Here is a 20,602-nt window from a genome sequence, read left to right on the forward strand (position 1 = left end):
CAGATGGTATTGGTTTTTTTACAATTATTAATTAAACCCTGCCTAAACCAAACCATAATAGTTTTGGTATACCTACTTTTGGCGATACGATAAAATTGTGCACACTTTTTCATTCATACTTATTTTGTTATCGTTGGATTAAGAATACATATTACATATTTTTTTGGTTATTTTTTTTAATCCATTAGGTAAGCCCTGCCGAAACCAAACTATAATAGATACAAAATATTATTCTATCTATAAAATATCCAAAGTTATTTATGATTTAATTGCATAATTTTAGATATTTTATAGATATACGAGTATTTTTTGACTATTATTTATTATGGCTTGGTTTCACAGGGTTTAATTGAATTTCAAAAACTATCCAACACCGTCTGTAAATTTTAGTATTATTTCAATGAAAACAATTAATACGTATGACTGACAAAGTTTAGTGTACACTATTTATGGTTACCTCCACCCTTCGTCACTGCTTTATACATTTATTATAGTATTTATAAAGGCACGCCAATTGTGTTTTAAATAATTTCCAGAATACTACATCTACATCTTTTAAAAACCAAATGATGGCTTGTATAGAAAGTTATATCAATAGCCTTTTCATGAGGATTAGAGTGTCGCTGTGTCAAACATACTAAAAAACTAGACGCGTGAATCAAACGCGTAACCGCTGTCTTCAGAGATGACTTAATATACCGTGCAGTAGACTTGTAACTTTTTTAACTCACCTTACTAAAAAAAATACTGCATTTTTAAATAATATAATCACCGCTCAGTCTATGTCAGTTAGACTCTTCGTTGATTTCGACCCATCAATATTGGTACTTAATCGAAAACCGTATCTTTGATCTTCGAATTTCGAAACTGAAGAAGTTCAAGTTTGGTTTTTAAATCAGATCAGATTGTAAGTAAGTTATTCTTTATTTGAAAACTGATACTATGATAATTTAAATATGAAATCCCTCCACTAGATGTCATTTAACTTTATACATTATGATGGCAATAAAGATTAAAACTATTTAGACATTATTACTTTTTTAATGTTGGCCGGGAAAGTTTTCTAAATATAATTCTTTAATTAAATAATAATGTGGCAGCGTTATTATTTCTCACAGATCTCTTGGCGTGTATTAACCTCCTCTTAAAACTTTTTCAGTTGCTTTGGCCGCGCTTTCTTAAATCACACCTCAGTTTCGGCCACCCAGTTCTCCTCTTTCTTCCAGATCATGTACCTTACACATTATCTCTTTACCCCCTACCCATTACCTAAGTAACATAAGTACATAACCTACAGTTTCTCATTTTTTTTTTAAAGTAAAAAACCATATTGTTTAATATTAAGCTATGCTTAGATCTTCCACAGAGTGGGTAAATTTTTACGAGGACTAGTCGTTACCCATTTGTTCAACCCATAGTTCCAAGCACTAAATCAAAGCAATCTTGAAAAACAAGACATGACTTCGTATTTATATAAAAACGACGATATCGCTCTACGCTTTAGGCCAACGTGAATACAGCTGCTATTTATCACTCAACAATAATGTAACTCACTCAACTATAATAATGAATCGATAATATCTATAGTGTAAGGCCCGTTTCAGACGGGACACCGGTGTCGCGCTCGTATATAATAAGGAGGCCTTTGTATTCGAATAAAAGGGCCTTTGTATTATGTTTATGAACGCCCCGAGCTAATGAGTCAAAGCGTGTCCGATACACTTTTCCATCGGCCGCTACATTCTCAAGCCGCCGATACACATGTTTTTATGACCGCAGCCAGTTTTATGTTCTAATTTATATCGCGAAATTATGCGTTGACTCATTAGCTTGGGCGTTCATAAACATAATACAAAGGCATCCTTATTATATACGAGCGCGACACTAATGTCCCGTCTGAAGCGGGGGTAACAATACATTTTGACATACATAATTCTGAAAACAGTCATGACAAAATATAGCCAATAGAAAAAATATATTTCGAAAAAAGTAAGATCAGGGCGTATACCTAGGAGATACGGAGTTCGAATCCCCGTCGGGTTGGCTTACTTTTTTTCGAAAAAGATTTTTTCTATTAGTTATAATATATGCTCTCAGAAAGTGTTTTTCTAATTTATATATGTTGAATAATCAGAACGATACATTCTTAAATCTTGTGAATTATTCATTGAATAAAAGAAATAGTTAATCATAAATTGTTATTGTATTTGATATTATTTCTCTCGCTCGACGCCGCTCATACGATACCTTGTTTATTTTATCAAAACTATGGAATGTGGTATGTTTATAAGAGTCCTCACTGGGAGTAGGTATGCTACGAAAATTCTACGGGCACTGACGTATCGTGAAAGAAAGGTTATATTACACCTCTACCAGTTGACCAGAAAGACATGAGAATGTAAAAGTGGAATGAATCAGGCTATTTCATGGTGGTGCCATTAATGTTCCAGTAGATACTCTACTATCCTCGTGTCTCGCATACCTCAAATTTGTTGTTGTGGAAAAATGGATAAACAATAAAAATATCGTTCTATTGCAGGGCATCACGTTGAAGATGAACGAGGATGGGAAGTGCATCGTGGCCCGCATCATGCACGGCGGCATGATCCACAGGCAGGCCACTCTTCACGTCGGAGACGAGATCAGAGAGATCAATGGCATCGCCGTTGCCAACCACTCTGTAAACCAGCTGCAGAAAATTCTGGTCAGTACTATCAGCAAACGAGCTACATAAATAATTATAAATAATTGTGGTCATTGAAAACTTACGTTTGTATTAAAATCATATGAAACGATAATTTCTTCCTGTAAACACTATAAATTGAGAAAAATAAATGCAAAATTAAATTTTGATTCACCAAATTAAAGTGCTGATAAAACTATATAAAACTGTGTATCTATCTCTAAATTACCAACTTTGCACATATCATTAGTTGTCCACTATTAAGTCAGCAGATACATTATATTGTTTCCAGCAGTAATACCATAGATTTGAAACTTCTCTTGTATATTATATTAAAAGTAATATTTTATATAATGGACATTGACGCCTCACTACCCAATTTAATAATATATTATGTCAAAAAGATTTATTATACAATATATTATGTTTCCCGCTTGTTATCCTTTGAAAACGATATCAAAGCTGAAAGGGGATGAATTGTGAAAAATCTAATATGTTGTGTTTTATTATTATTGATGATGATAATATTAATTATTTAAATTATAATATAAATATAATACACAAAAAATATTAAATTACATAATTATTTCAAAATCCAAAATTATACCCTAAAATATTCGGGAATACTTCAACATTTAGGATATTTGATATTGTTATGTGCCCTTCAAATTCTGATAATATTATCTTGTTAGAGCAGATCCGCTCGGCGACTCCTAGGTTCGGAGCGTGCTCCGACACTTATTACTACATTAATTGTTTTAAACAATAATTTATGTTGAGTGACGTGAATATAAAAACAATATGTCATTGTTATTTTAATTTAAGAGAATTTAAGAGAATCAGTAGTCTGTGAGTCAAATACGAGAGAAGCGATTAATCAGTCCAATTCTGTATTAATTATATTATTTTTTTTAAATATCTCCTAACTTACTTAGCCTTGTTATTGATTTTCTGACCATATAATTTTGATTAGGATTTTTTTTAAATAGTACACCACTATTGTTGGTTCCGTTATTTTTTAATATAAATTATGTAGCAATCATACCACTTAGCATTATAGCAAGGGAGACACACTTCGATATTCATGATTTGTTTTAGAACAAAACCATGTGGCGGCAGCGATCATCAGAATTTCCTTAATCAAAACCTATATTTACAGTATCTATTGTGGTTTATTTAATTGCGATAATGACTATTGATTTCATTTGTATAAATAGAAAAGACGTTCCATAACTCGCCACCACTCATCTCAACTCCATCACTCGACACAATTACCTGATTAACATTAACATGTCGGTAGTCGTCGCCACCAGATCGCGGCTCGGTCTGAGCACAACCTCACCGCGATCACTCTACACCGTTTATCTTTACTCCGACCATTGCAACTCTCTGTCCTCTGCATCAAGACAAAACTTCTACAAACATCTCAATCAACACGTCACTTTCTTCCTCAGGATACCCAAAGTATGTCTTTATTAATATTTACAATGTATTTTATATTTCCAGAGAGAAGCCAGAGGTTCCGTGACATTTAAAATTGTCCCGTCGTACAGATCTGCCCCTCCACCTTGTGAAGTAAGTCTTTTGTAAAAATCACCAATATATCAAATCCTAATACAACATATTTTTATCCGAAGGCTAGTCTTGTTATGTATAGATTAAATCAACTCCTATCTAAAACAGTTTTAATCAACGTTTTGATTATGTTTGCATTGTTCCTTTGAATTATCATTAGCTGTAATTAGCAAATATAATTTTCCTTTTAATTTAGGTTGCTTTTCAATTTTCATAATTTTTAATTATCTTATGAATACAACTATCAACAAAGCTATGAACAAACTTATAGCAAGGTACTCCTTCGTGCGCTTATATTTATATTTGATGAACAAATCAAATGCCAAAATATAACTCAATTTTTACAATAGTAACTCATTTGCGTACTTATTCGTCTTGTTGGTTTCATATTTCATATTTTTGTCATAGTATATATATTACATTTTTTAAAAAAAAAGGTAATTTTAATACATTAACATTTTAGCGTACCCACTACTATAATATATTCAAATATTGTTTTAAATCATATAATATGTGCTTAAAATATGTCTTGTAATTATACATTATATTTAATTACATATTAATATTAATGATTTTGAAATAAACTATTTATTTTATCTACGATATTATATTATAACGAACGTCTTCCACGTAAAAGCGATTAAATAAATGCTCTAAAATACTGCTAAATCGCGTAAACACAATAGCGCATGTACACGTACATGGATTTACTGGCACAAATAGTGTGTAAATTCAACTATGGCGATAATAACTTACTGTTTACAGGTAAATTTGCCTACTGACTCACCAATCTCATTCGTCTAGTGCAAGCGAGACGTGTTGTGGTCATTGTATGGTGCTATTTGACAGGTTGTAAAAATTAGTAATCGTCAATAATGCTAAGCGCAGTGTAGTTCTTATTTTTTCCGGCAGGTTCGCCACTATCGTTCTACTGCGCAGGTGCAGATATCGCAAAAATTCCAACGGTCTTGTGAAAATTCATAAGCTTCTGAACTTGCAATCTTGCAACTTGAACGATAATATATATCAACAGTGCATTTTCTTCCTATTGCCAGGATAATACTGTCAGCAATACATCCATGCATGTGTAAATGGGGTATAATAATATTAAGGAAATAAAACAATTTAATTTAATTACCCAAAGAATTGGACATTATGAATTAATATGTAATATTTTCCAATATTTTTTTTTATCAGCGGTTAATCAGATGAATCCATTATTGACGCACTGCGGATATACAACAAGCAGTAAGACACCAAGTATACTGGATTCGTATATTTTTTATTGACATGGCAATAAAAATCGTATTTTATTAACATATTTAAAATATTATATGTATTTAATGCTGCTAGTCCATTGATACTCAAAATAGTTGTCTTTTGTTGGAAACAAGTAAATGGCATTCAAAACTATCTTTTAGTCCCTAGTCTCATTGAGCAGATTTTATACGAATGCGTACGTCTTAAGGCCCACCCACATTGAGATGCATGTCTCGGACTATCACGTGAACTCACGGCGATAAAAATGTCTATGGTTTCGTCATTTTGCAGAATATTTTGCACTTGCACCATCTCGTAAATTCACTGAATAATGACATTGATGAAGAGTGCATATTAGTAATTTGAGTTATTATTAATTATTCATGCTAATTTCAATTAATTTTAACAGTTTCTACGTGTGCGTACGTAAAATACATGCAGCATGACATTCATAGATAATAGAACACAGCCTGCAGACCGTAGATAATAGAAAACATTCTCATAGAAAATACATAGTGCCAACTGCTAAAAACAAAAAAAGAACGTCAGTTTGACAGTTTGACGTGACATTCCAAAAGTGCAGGCATGTGAAATATGATAAAAACGTTCAAAACGTTATGTAGGTGCAGGTGCAGTGAAGTTCAACGTGAAGTGCGCTCATTCTTGTTTTAATGATTACGGCAGAATTTTCCAACGGACAATGTTTGTTTAAAGGTTCAAAATGTGCTACGGGATAGGAGCATCAGTCTGATAAGATTTTAAACATCAGGAACAACGACATTACACACTTTTCCCCCGTAGCGGCAACCCGTGATAGCAGACGAAAAGCACCGTGACATGCACCTCAATGTGGGTGGGCCTTTAGGGTTAGCGTTAATCGGCAGATAAATGGCTAAAGAGCGTATAGCGATTCATGACATTTCCTGCACCTCAACCTAAAGGCAATATTTATATGGTAACAATTGAGTAACGCAGAATAAATGTGACAATACACAAGGCCATAAGAAGATAACTACATCTTAGTATAAAATTATGTTTTGATTTCTGGTTGTATTTTGGTATGATTTGTTTCATATGTTGTAAAAATAAGCACCGAAAGAAGACCATAGGTAAAACACATTGTTTCTTCGTATTGTTTGGAGCTTATCTGGAATAAAATATTATGTTTTTGTGAATAGCTATTCCGGATTAGACCTTCTCCCGTACTCGTAAGTACAATATATTAAAAAGAAACATCACATCGCACCGTCTTGTCTGCTTCAAAACTTCCCGTTGTGTACCCCTGCAAAATTTTCACCCCATACTGTTATTATCATTTAATGTTTATTTTTTTTACTTACTAACTAATAAAGAAGTCATCAGCGCAAATTATAATTTAACATTAAAAAAATGTCGATAGAACAACCGGCTAGTGCCTAAAAAACTGCTAGACTTTACAAAGAGTTTCCATGCCATTTTTGTGATTTAACCACGTTATCTCATGAAATGTTGTATCTTTAATCCAAGTAGATTCCTTAGCCATAATTGGCTTATTAAAAATATAATTACTTAACATTTTTTTATATATTTTTATATCCACGCATTTTTTTAAATGTGTTGACTATGGTCTACTATAAATAAATAATTATTTAGGGTGGCGCCATCAAAACATGATTTCATGTCAATTATATAATTATTTCAATATTATATAATATAATATATACTAAATTATTTTTTAATATGTAATAATTGTTAAAAACTTACACGGCACATTATTTATTAACAAAATATATTATTATAATGTGTGAAAGAAAAAAGTGTCAAAACTAAGATTATTATTTTTCATTCTTACATTCATACGCTTTTTAGCATGACATGCATTATTTGTGTATTATTTATGTACCCATTTAATTGTTATTTTGTTTTTATCAACAACTTTAATAATATATCCAAACACTAACACATTTGTACATTTAAATAGTTATATGTATGTGTGTCATATGAAAAAACATTATTTTTAATATATTTCTCTTCTAATTTGATTTGTATTACAATAAAAAAAAAGCACTGTTTTACGTGAATTAAAAATGTAAAAATATTATTATTCCCGAGTATAATTAGATTAAAACTAGTTACAATTATACTTAACTATTTCTTTTATTCAACGAATAATTCACAAGATTTAAGAATGTACCATTCTGATTATTAAACATACATAATTTTGAAAAACACTTTCAAAGAAATTATATTATAACCAATAGAAAAAATCTTTATGAAAAAATTAAGCCACCCCGGCAGGGAATCGAACCCTGCATCTCCTGGTTTTACGCTCCGTCCGTCGCATTTTGCTTGATTTAGAAGAACACTGATGAGTAGGTATTAATAAAAGGGCCAATAGTTAAAATGCGACGGACGGGGCGTAAACCCGGGAGAAGCAGGGTTCGATTCCCTGCCGGGGTGGCTTACTTTTTTCAAAAAGATTTTTTCTATTGGTTATAATATAATTTCTCAGAAAGTGTTTTTCAAAATTATGTTTGTTAGTTACAATTAAATTAACTATACAAAACAAGTAATTTGCAATACTGTTTGTCAATAGCATCGTATTTTTATATTGAATGATTGATTGTAAACAGAATTATCATTTTTAATAACATAAAATTTTCATCTCACATTTGGCCGACCAACGTTTTGACATAATTAAGCCTATATTCAAAATTTTAATTATTTTACCACAAAACTATTTTGTTTGTATGTTGATTATTTGAGGTTTGAATTTAATAACATTTGTCGCTGTTTATTGTGGAATTTAGTATGCAATATTACTTTTTATAATATGTGATAATATGGCGGAAAGAATCTGTAGTCTGCATAAATGTGTGTATTTTAATAATACATATTGTGCATTTTTCAATTTCACGTCGTGAAGAATAATATAATATTTTCTTTATTACAATCGCCAGATGCAGTGTGCACTCAAATTTCTTGAAAATTCCAATTATTCTCAGCTATTTGCATTTCTCTGAAACAAAATTTATCTGCTACGTGTCTCGTTCCAATTTTAAATTTCAATTTCAGATCGGAACCGAGGTAATTTATTATGTTGGCGGCCATTGCAGATAAATGACGCCATTTTGCTTTATGTTTGTGATGTTGTATATTGAATTATTAACATCTAAATTATGCATACCATATTTATTTGACTTTCTATAATCAATCAGAGTTATATAAATAGTAAATGATGTACCATATCGTCGATAAAATAAATTGTGGGATAATTACAGTAAATTATTGGCTACCAACAAATGAAATCTTTGTCTATATATGTATATTTAATTAAATTGGCAGAGCCAGCTGGCGATAGCCAACTGTCTCGCTAGGTCTTATATTTAATTAGATTACTTTTTAGCCACTCGACATAATATATCAAAATTTTATCTTGTGGCGTATAGATACAATATTATTTTTAAAATGTTACGATTTACGAGACGTACACGGCATTTTCTAATAATCAAATACAAATTATCTGTATTTTAAAGCCAGTCTGCCGCGTGTCTAATTTTGCAAAAAATTACTTAATTACAGATTTTGTACCTACATTATTATAATTATTATCTTTCAGGGTCAATTCACCTTTTGAGTCTATTCATAATACAATCCCGAAACGATTAAACCTTAAACCATAAAGCAGTAAGGCCTTTCATAAAGTTTACAAAATGACCCACTAGCTTGTTTGGGCAGATCATAATGATACGAGTAAGTCATGTCCATAAACAAAACAAACCGACGGCGCCAAGTAAAAACAGCATATATGCCAACAGGTTAAATGCTAAATATTCAGGAAATGCAAAAACACGATTGCCAAATCTATGTGACACACAATGACGCTTCTCATATTAAATTGAATTAATAGCCAATATAATATTATGAAATCATATACATATGGTTTATACAGTGTTTCTATTATAAAAACGTTTAAAAACCATTTTGTCATAATTAGTTTTTTTCGATGTCTTCTTCGCGACAATTTATATAGATTTTGAATGTGTCATCTTCTCTATTTTTTTAGATCTTCGTCCGCGCTCAATTCGACTATGATCCTCTGGATGACGAACTCATTCCATGCGCTCAGGCTGGCATCGCCTTCAAGACTGGAGACATCTTGCAGGTTAATAAAAATATGCATAAAGCATCATCGACACAATTATTATTGTTTATTTACAAACCATTTATATGCCACATGTATATAATATATGAAGACTTCATTAATACAAGATAATATTAAGATCTACAGCGGAGAGTTTTCAAACAACTTTTTTGGACTGATATTTCATTGGGCCATATAAATCTCCACAACTGAGATATATATTATTTAATAAAAATCACGTTATATAATTGAATAAGGTATCTTACTACGATGTATTGCCATAATATGTAGCTCGGTCCTCTTTTTATTGGTATGACGTGTTATTGAACTTGTTATCAGGCAATGCTAGCGACTATGAAGGTGTTGACTCAAAAAGTGCGTAAAATGTTTTGTCATTTTTTACCAAATCGTTAAAGAAAGCAACATTATTGTATTTTGACACGGAATTATAATGACGTGCAGGTCTTTCAAACTATGAATCTTGTTTTATGTTGTTGAATATAATAGTTAAATAATTATTAATCAATTATTTACAAAAAGTAGAATACATCAAAAGCTTTTTATATGAAAAATTAAATGCACTGACACAATACTTAATTTATTATCTGTCAAATAAATGAACTGTATTTTGGGATAAGAATACTTGTTCTATTTTTAAATAATTCCAATGAAACGCATCATTACACTTTTTTTCTATCAGAGCAAAATATATTAGACATATATATTTGAAAATAATAAATCGTAGTTTAAATAAATCTCTCTCGTGTCCGAATAGATAACTATTATTGTAGCATATTTTAATATACCTTCACACCTGTTATACGGCGTATACTGTGGCAACTAACGTTGGCTCCTTTACAATTGTTTGTTCTTAAAGTATCTATGGTGAAATCTAGCATGATCTTAACTCATTATGAGAGACCATGTTGTTTTCTGTATTTTTAGCTGATAAATAGAAACCAGATCGCAATTTTTGACCGATTCAAGTGACTTGACATTTTATTTTCTTTAAACCAACATTTGAGGACAATCCCAGTTGATATGACAAGGATTTTTCAATTCAAACACATTTATCGGTTTAATAGATTAGAGGCAAACGCAGTTGTGGCAATTGTTTTCTTACGTGGTTTGAAGTGAATTCATGATGTTTTTTAATCCCTCACATCACATAATATGACAAATATGTATAATCGGTAGCGATGACTTATTTATTGTGATGCTTCTTTTTAGAACCTAAAACATGTATTTCGTCAACAGATAATAAGCAAGGACGATCACCACTGGTGGCAAGCTCGCAAAGACAATGCTGCAGGATCTGCTGGTCTGATTCCATCACCGGAACTTCAGGAGTGGAGAGTGGCATGCTCAGCACTTGACAAGGGAAATAAAGAACAAGGTAAAGCTCGAGTTTTCTTGACCACTTTTATAGAACTTTATAAATGTTTTTTTTTTAAATATCCGGAATAATTATTCAATAATATTAATACGTCTTATATCTGAAATATCTTCAGTGTTTTTTTTTTGTTATTTGTTATTAGAACATTTATTAACTATAATTTTGAGACGTTGAAACTATTTTACATGACTTTAATGGTGTTGACTATCAATTCTTATTGAAAAAACAATATTATAATTAAAATAAAACGCAAAAATGAACATTTCTTCCGCATCATACCCGATTCTGTCTGTTTTAATAGGATACTCTCAACTTGTTATTAATAATATTGTATTAAAAATACAATATTACAGCTAATAACAATTTAATTATATTTATTTATTGACTAGAAAAATTACCAGGTGGCATTGCCACCCGTCAATATTCTTGTCGATGCGCTCAATAAACGCATACCATCATAGATTAGTATGTATCTATTTTGATAAAGCCTGTATATTTTACGCGAGTTTCTTGATGATTAAGCGATTACGTGCAGCGTGCATGAAGGGATGCAACATGTGTGTTCTATGTATGCAATCGCGCAACAAAGATGCAAACTCTTTCAAATTAAAATTTACGTGTATCAGGGAAAGAGACAGCTAATGCGTTACAGACAGACAGATAAATTAAGAGAAATATATATAACGTAATTACCTACTATATGAACCCTAATAATTAACTTATTCTAAGTCTTTCGTATTCTATATTAAAAAATAATTCAATGTTTAATATTTTTTGAACAAAGAACAATATGTAATTATAAATATTTGTTTATGTTTGAATATTGTTAGTATACATGTTATCTAACTGCAAGTATTTTTTTTTTGTATTAGTAGAGAATGTCGACCACCACTGAGCATTATTAAATTTTGTGGAATAAGTATTAATTAGTACACTATGTCTTTCTGCAATACTAATTAATACAATATGCATTGCAGATTGTTGATATTCTTAAGAATATTGTGAGACGTTTTCGAGCACGTGTTTTTTTTTATTTCACAAAAATGAATAATTATTCCGGATATTTGTTATATAATAATTATATTTAATGTGTGATATAATATTATGTAGTTAAGCTTTATCACCAAGAGTTCTGTACTGACATAAAATATCCTGGATGTTAACTTTATTAGACATCAATCAACTCTCATTACAAATGTGATTTGTCAAAAAAACTATTATCCTCATAATATAATGACACATTTTTGGACGAACAGAATCTTCAACGAAAAAATGGAACTGAATATTTAATAATATACGTTAGTTCTTATCATTTCCAAGCTTTTGATATATTTTTTTAAATAATAATAATAAAATTAAAATGATAGACAACTTAATAAATTTTTCTTTTATTTATTTATATATAAATAAGTATTCGATTTTTAAATTCGATTACGACAAACAATAAATATTATTATTACCTATCACGTATTTTATCCGTTTATAAATACTGAAGTTTAGGTATATCTAAAATTCTTTTCCAATATCTCTATTATTAAAATTTGCATGTTGATTTTCTGAAATTTTAAATTTTTTCTGGAACCCAAACTATTATTCTTCAAAAATTTCCTAGCAACTTCTTCAAAATTGAACCTTTTTTATGCACTTAATAATTGATAATATATTTATGTTCATGAAATTTTTTAAGGTTACCCCATTTATTTTGACAATTTTTTCTAATCTTTTGGTAGGTTTTGTGTCAGAAAACAATTTCTCATTTATCCATCTACATACTATGCCTGTGTGTATTTTATATACAAGAATTTGTTTCTAAAATCACAAAAACAACTAATTCATATAACACCGAAAAATATACATATTATTTTATTAAAAACAATCATAACGTTATTTTATTAAAACTCACCAACTAAAATTGGTAAAATTACCCAATATATTGTAATATTTTATAGAATGTTGATCTAACTACCTATATTTGTTATAATAACAATACAATTCAAGTATTTCAGTTCTATAAAAAAATGTATCTTGTAAATAAACTTAATAATATTTATTACTCAAAGAAAACATATTCTTTTAATTTTATTTACAACTGAATACTTTGAGTTTGTTTTGTTGGAGTAAATTATTCATTGGCTGTCGGTAATAAAACACACTGTTATACCTACAGAGAGTGTTATTTATTATTTGAATAAAGTTCGATTTTAAAATGGCTGCCTTTATTAATGGTGATAACATACAAAAACATAACCGTTAACCCTGTGTGTACTAGATGTTAACTGTATTTATTTGGAATGACAAAATGAACGATATCCTTAATGGTTTTCCAGTAGTTGTTCACCTTTCATTGTGATATCATCTGTTTTTTAATGCATATCTGTGTCTGTTTTCATTTTTTTTATCGTTTATCGTTCCCCTTACGAATCTCTTTCACACACTCTTCGATGTTTTCACTTCTTGCATTTCAAAAAACTATTTCTTTATATTGTGTCTCATTTTCTTTTTATTTATTTTTTATGTCGTTGTGGTTTTATATGTCAGTTGAAAGGCTAGTTTCAGTGATCAGGATTTTACCACTGTACATATTTCAAACCCTACCTATCATGTCCATTACAGATCTATCATTGAAATTTTACGTTGATTACATAGTTAATTAACTGGCGATTAATAATTGAGTCAAATTATTTCAAAAGATGTTAACTCACAATTTTATAGTTTCTATAAAAAGCGAGAAACGTGCGCTGACTACTATGTACTAAATAATTTAATATTGTAATCGAAAGGTAGATTATAAAAAACATTTTCAAATATGTGTCATCTTTTATAATTATTGAAAAACTTTCAAATTGTGTATTTTTAAGTATTCGAATTTGGAGTTAATAATGGAGGTAATATAATTTGCTTGAATCTCACACTTGAATGTACTAAAAGAAAACTTAGGTCACGTGGTAAAGAATATCATTTATTTTTATTGTAATTGGTTAAAATAGAGACGAGTTTAACAATGTTTGGTTTCCATTATTAGAAGATTTGTTTCAATTTAATTCAGATTTTAAAGCTGTACATACCTTTTGTAATTTAATTAGTGCCAAAAGTGGAGTTAACAACTTTTGAATTTATACGATTCAGTTGCACTTTGATCGCCGATTTCTTTAATAGATTCTCAATTATATTGTAATAGATACTATTCAACAATATATTTTGATACTAAAAGAAAAACATAATATATATCTCTGATACCTTCTTTTTTCTTAGGAAGAAGTATATTTTTCATTTAATTCTAGTGAACAATTAAATCATTCAGTTGTATAGTTAAATTTTCATTTATAACAGTACTAATAATAACAATGTAACACCATAATTAATTAAAGAAGGTTTATTAGTGTCAAGTCTAAAATTAATATTTATTTCATTCTTTTGTTAATAAAACAAGTATCAATTTTTTTTCTATTTATGTTTGAGTAATTGTAATTTTAATTTTGCTATCTTTCGAAACCCATTTTGTGTTTATTGAAAATAGTGTCGCCAACTATGATTCAGTGTTTGTATTTTAAAAAAAAATCATTAATCAAGTTACGCAAACGCTTCGAGTTCGAAGTATTTCTTAGTTGTATTAAAAGTGACACCTCATAAGTCTTCAGGATTTAATCAAAATTTCTCTTTTGTTCATTCGGCGATGATGTAAATTTGATCTCCAATGTCCTTGTATTTGGACGCGACATAATATCTTTGACGAACCTTTTCAATTACATTGTCTATTTGCTAATAAAATACTAAGACAAATGCTGTAATAATCATTACATTTTTCATCATTCTCGTTTAACAACAACATTATATTTCCAATTTTACTTTTTCAAGTTGTTTTTCCATTGAATCATAATAACAAAGACAGTATATTTTATAAAATTCAACCAATTGCATTGTTATATACATACCTATACTATATAGGGTGACTGGCACAATAAAAATAGTAGAAATCATTCACTACAAAACGGCAATACTATCAACAGGAGGACTTTTTTAATCATTTATAGCAGTGGTCGAAAAACTTTTCACAGATTGGAGCTGCTTTTTACAGAATCAAGTCTCACGATCGACTGCTTTTAATTTGAACATTGTATGATATTTTTCTTCGTATTTCACTGTTAAACAGAAAATTGAAATTCAGCGTTTATGAGTTGTTTAAACTTCCGATGTGACCATTTTTTCTGTCCGTGCACATAAATAAAACACGGAACGTTGTCGTCATGTCTTGATTTTCAAGATTCTACTAAAATTAAAATATATCTAATTTTCTGGAACCTAAATCCGCTTCTCCGTATTTAATTTCAGTGTGTGCTCGATATCGCGTGGCGTTTTATTAACATTAAAATGCCTATATCTTTACAAAAGCAAACAAAGAGCATTATTTTGAAAGTATTTCTAGGAAGAGAAACAGAGAAGAATACTTGTAATACATATCAACAGTCCCAGAGATAAAATATCTTATATGACAAGTAAACTTGTAAAGAGCACGTGAAGTAACAGTGTCAGCGGATGAAGTGCTGTGACGTATAACACTTGATATAAAAGTCTCACTGTAAAACATCTCATTTTAATAAGTCCATAATACCAAAAATGCGTAGTCACCATATCAGATCTATTACAAATATTAAACTTGGTAATGGCAAATCGCCCACTTATCCTAATTTATGTTATTTACGAATAGGTATCAGGTTATTAAGATACTTACAAAACATAAAAAGGCACATTCATTTCTGTGCGTATACAGCACTTTTTTCACGTGGAAAATTTCAATTTTGTCAAATCGGAGGTTTTAACAGCTCAATATAATATTCACGAATGGTATTAAAATGTCTTTCGATATTTCCTCATTTGCTTAACGCCATACTGGAATGGCAAATCATACGAAATCTACTTTACAATAACTGTTGGTAGCAAAAATGAGACACGATTCTTGAGATGGCTCTCCTTCTATCATTTTTTACAGGACTAGAATGCGTTTTGACAATTTTCAAAAAACGACCTAATAACAATACGATATTTTTTCCAACAAAAATTTTGAAACATTTTTTTTCTATATTTAATATTATTATCCTATATCGTACGCGTTCAAACAGTTTATCGACCACTACTTTACTGTTGTGTTCATTTTTGAATAATTTTCAAAAAAGTACACGTCATGTATTTTCACTTTCCTTCAAAATGTTATTAAAAAATATTACTTGTAATATAAAAACCATTAAAAAGTTTTTTGAATGTTTTTTTATATACAAAATACATATAAAAAGTGCCAGTCAACCGGTATAGATATTTATAACAATAGGTAGTTTGTTTTTTTTTTAAATAATCCAATTTATCAAATGACTTCATTATACTATTATATATTTGTATATTAACATTAAATTCATGAAATTGGCATAATACTACACACATATTTTATGATTTTCTTCAGTTCATTTCATTATATTAATTATTAGTCTTTCTATTTTAAAAACTCACTTGATTATATAATATACTTTCTCGTACGATATATTATTCACTATTATCAAAACAGTATCATTATAATAATACCCGCAAATTTAATTAAAATAATATTCTGCCACATGTAATAACAGAATAATAATATAACGTTACAATATTGTCTTGCGTAGGAAGAAAATTTTCATTATTGTTATTACAGTCAACTAATTTGGATTTTCCGTGAAATATTTACGTAATTAATAAGTGAACCTACTAATTATAACATCAATATAGTATTATACAAAATATACATCAGAGTAATTGTTGTTTTTCTGATGTTTTGATTCAATTAAATCAATTATGATAAGTTTTCACGCTATGTGGTTAAAAAACCGAATGAAAGCTGTCAGAATTAGTTGAGGTTTTCTACCGCCAGAGCGCGGCGGGAAACAATAGACATGGCGTCCCATTTCATCATTTTTCCATTCGTTGTGTTGAATGTTTGTTTGTTGGCGTTTTGCTCGCAAAGAGATGGAACCAGGATGCGCCTCGCACACAGACGGATGTGACAGCACCACAGGTACTATTGTCGTCTCACTCTTGCCTACTGTCTCTTGTTCATTGCACATTATTTTCCTAATGCACGTTTACAAACACACCTTCATCCTTTACTTTACACATATACATTTTGATAATAGAGATTCCCTCCAATTCTAGCCTTCCATTATATTTTTAAAAATAGAACTCCCTTTGCAAGTCGCATGAAGTTTTTTATTGTCGATTATTGAATTTAGAATATTTTTAACTTTTTTTCCACCGCAGTAGTTTTATGTAATTATTTTTATATATTCACCGTTCAATTTGTATTTCATATTAAAGTACTCTCTCAGTAATCCGCTACCCCAAAAACGAGACAAGTGTCCAATTAGTGAAAGCGGCGGATTATAGTGCATACATATAAAATATGGTAAAAATTAAAACAGGTAATTCGAAAAAATAGTTTTTTTGAGAAATTTGTACTAGCAAATTACGGTTTTATTTATAATCAAAATCAAATATGTACCTATTTACTAAATTATACATATTTATAAATTAAGTTTATTTACTAAATATTAAACAGTAAATCACTTGACACAAGTTGTTCAGTGAGGCAGATATTCTTGAATAGCTTAGGATTTCAGGCTTTCCTTATGACCAAAAGCTTCATTTTGTGTGTCCCGGTTGCATTGGAGCACGGCATATTTGTGATGCGGTCCTTGGGCACTTTCCTCTTTGGTACATTACTTTCTTAGCGATGAACGTATCTACGTACGAAGGAGAAGTTTCCAAAATAAACCCGTCTCATCTGCGTTGTATACTTGTACGCGGCGGACTACTGAATTTGACAATCGAATACCAGCGAATTATAGAGCTTAATTTTGTGCTTTCAACTATTAAAAATGGCGGCGGATTATAGTAGTAGTTGTCGGATAATCGAGCGGCGGATTACTGAGAGTGTACTGTATTGAAAAATTCACCTATCTCCTGAAATACATGCTAAAACACGACTATAAAATATAATATTATAATATTATTTAATCTAAAAATGAATATCTTAGCACCGAACTTAATGTATTAATAATATAAAATGACAAAACACTCAAATTTTTCTCGACGATATTTCTATTTATTTTTATGGCTTTCATAATATTATTTCTCCATTATAATATATTATTTTACCATTGTGTCATAATATTCGATCGTTTATGTGTATCTACACTGAAATATGAATAATTTACTAAACTATTGCTTTTATTCATAGAATAATTCACACGATTTGAGATTGTAACATTCTATATTATATTGAGCGAATCGTTTTTATATATTTAAAAAAAAATATAGTAGGGATATGCATGAACAATTTTCGTTTTGATTACATTTAAATATATATTTTAAGCCTTTAAAAAATGTTGTGTATTATGAATGTCAACCGAGTCGCATAAACAAAATTGCTGCAAAATAAAGTTGCGTTGAGTTGCAATGTGCGACTTACCTTACCATCGTTAAATGTTTACTCTTTGAATCATACTCTAAGCACTTACGTCTATTATACGGGAGATTTATTCTATGTGTGCGACGAAATTGTTTCAAATAATAGGCAAACAGATGAGAATCATTCCTGGAAATCCCAATTGAAGAATTGTGTTACCGAAAATTTTTAACTACATGGTTTGCTATCACAGATCGAAATCTATTCCCAGAATAAAACATTCTCTACGTCTCAGCAACTACATTGAATTAAAATAATAAATATAGAATAGTTAATCTTTAATTAAATAACCATCTAAACCGACTTCGTACATGAGCATCCTTGTTAATAAAAATATGTAACTATTAATAACTGTCACAATCCAATTGTACCTTATATTTTTAAGACAATACTTATTTAAACAAGTACTTACTTAATTATTTCAATTAGATAATTATTATTGTGTGAGCTGGTTCAATAATGATTTACATAACACCTTTTCTGCCCAGCTAAGTAAAAATACAGTGTTAAGTATATACGTGTATGTTTAGAGATTATGAGCATGATGCAGAACCATACTTAAGTCCTGAAGATACGCGCCTAACTTTAAATGACCGATTTCGACGACCTAAGTTCAGTGAGAAAAACATATATAATTCTTGTTAGACGCCTAAGTGAAAGAGAGACAGAACATGTAGGTAACGTGTTTTTCTTATTAAAATGGCTTCTTAGCGTCAATCGCGCTCTATGTAAAAAAAATCCAATAATTTTACATAATATAAGAGAGAATGTACTTTAAATCTTGTGTTCTCATTTCACTAAAATCAAAAACACTGTCTTTTTACTTAGCAGGCCAGTATTGAAGGTGGTCCATTGAGGAACAAGTCAGATGACTGAAGGCAGTAAATACTAATCTAAATAAAAAAGCCTTCACAGAAAAACTACATGGCAGCCATACTAGGCAAACATGCTAATATACTGTAGACCAGGGGTTGGCAACCTTTTCTGCGTGGAGGACGCAATGTAATATGGGTATAGGACGCTATTTAAAAAGTGTTCCGATCTCTGCATATTATTGAATTAAAACGATGATTGTTTACCAAAAATGCATGTTATCACGATGAAATAAAAATACAAATTTCTAGTCGGTCGCCCATATTGTTTTACTGTAAAGATTTTTTTATTTATATTAGTATTGCCCTACGTCGTCTGACTCACTCGTAAATGAATCACCCACATAATATTATAGAAGGTGGAAACACTAAAAATAATTTAATATTATTCGTTTTCAGTCATCCATGGTAGGTACATTACCGTTTGTTTTGTAGTGGAAAAAAATATTTTGATTTAATTTATTTAATAACGCACACGCCTCAAATTATATAATTTGTGTTAAAATTACTCGAAGCATTATTATTCAACAGCCAAAAAATCTATTTTAAAAAAATAGAACGTACACTGTTTACACTATATAAATATGTAACTCTTTTTGTTTCATCAGTATTTTACTGATTTTAATAAAAATATTTAATTTTAATAAATGTAATTAATATAATATGTACTTAATAAATATTTTTGGTAATGTAATTAAATAACTTATTTAATCATATATTATTGCACGATTATGTATTAATAATAGCATGTTGTCTAGCAAGTATTTTTTTTATATTTCTTAATACATATTATACTGGGATATATATTAATTAGTGATAGCAAAATCGTGTTTAGTTTTCGAAGTTATTGTTATTGAAATGTTAAATTATTTTGACATAAAAACAGACACTCTATCAATAATTATTTATTTATTCGTGTTTATGTTTAATATCTATCGTCTAAAAAATACTATAAAGTATTATTATAACATTAATTTTAAGTCGATACTATGTAGGCAATGTAATTTATTGCATTTATTTTTTTTGGACCAAGTGCTTCCCAAACTTTTGTATACGACGGTCCCAAAAATCTGAAAAATTGATCCCCTGCGCCGAAAAATAAATTATTTTAGTTAGCAAAATCTTTATTTGGCATCAATTATTTTCTATAAATGCATACATATAAATACATTTATATATACATATCAGTGGTGAAGGGTGGAGT

The 20,602-nt window shown here is 29.7% G+C and overlaps 1 protein-coding gene across 1 annotated transcript in view; it reads left to right on the plus strand.

Annotated features, from left to right (window-relative positions):
• The window catches only part of LOC147073310 (peripheral plasma membrane protein CASK-like), a 62,191-nt gene that overhangs the window by 21,066 nt on the left and 20,523 nt on the right, over positions 1–20,602 (plus strand). The window contains exons 3-7 of the mRNA XM_085945630.1: positions 2,540–2,704; positions 4,190–4,258; positions 9,564–9,662; positions 10,899–11,037; positions 17,027–17,077. Of these exons, the coding sequence (XP_085801756.1) occupies positions 2,540–2,704; positions 4,190–4,258; positions 9,564–9,662; positions 10,899–11,037; positions 17,027–17,077 (523 nt within the window). The remainder of the gene's footprint in view (positions 1–2,539; positions 2,705–4,189; positions 4,259–9,563; positions 9,663–10,898; positions 11,038–17,026; positions 17,078–20,602) is intronic.

Source organism: Rhyacophila brunnea, unplaced genomic scaffold (genome assembly GCF_057557595.1).
Source record: "Rhyacophila brunnea isolate RB1 unplaced genomic scaffold, BYU_Rbru_1.0 scaffold_18, whole genome shotgun sequence".
Taxonomy (NCBI): Eukaryota; Metazoa; Arthropoda; class Insecta; order Trichoptera; family Rhyacophilidae; genus Rhyacophila; species Rhyacophila brunnea.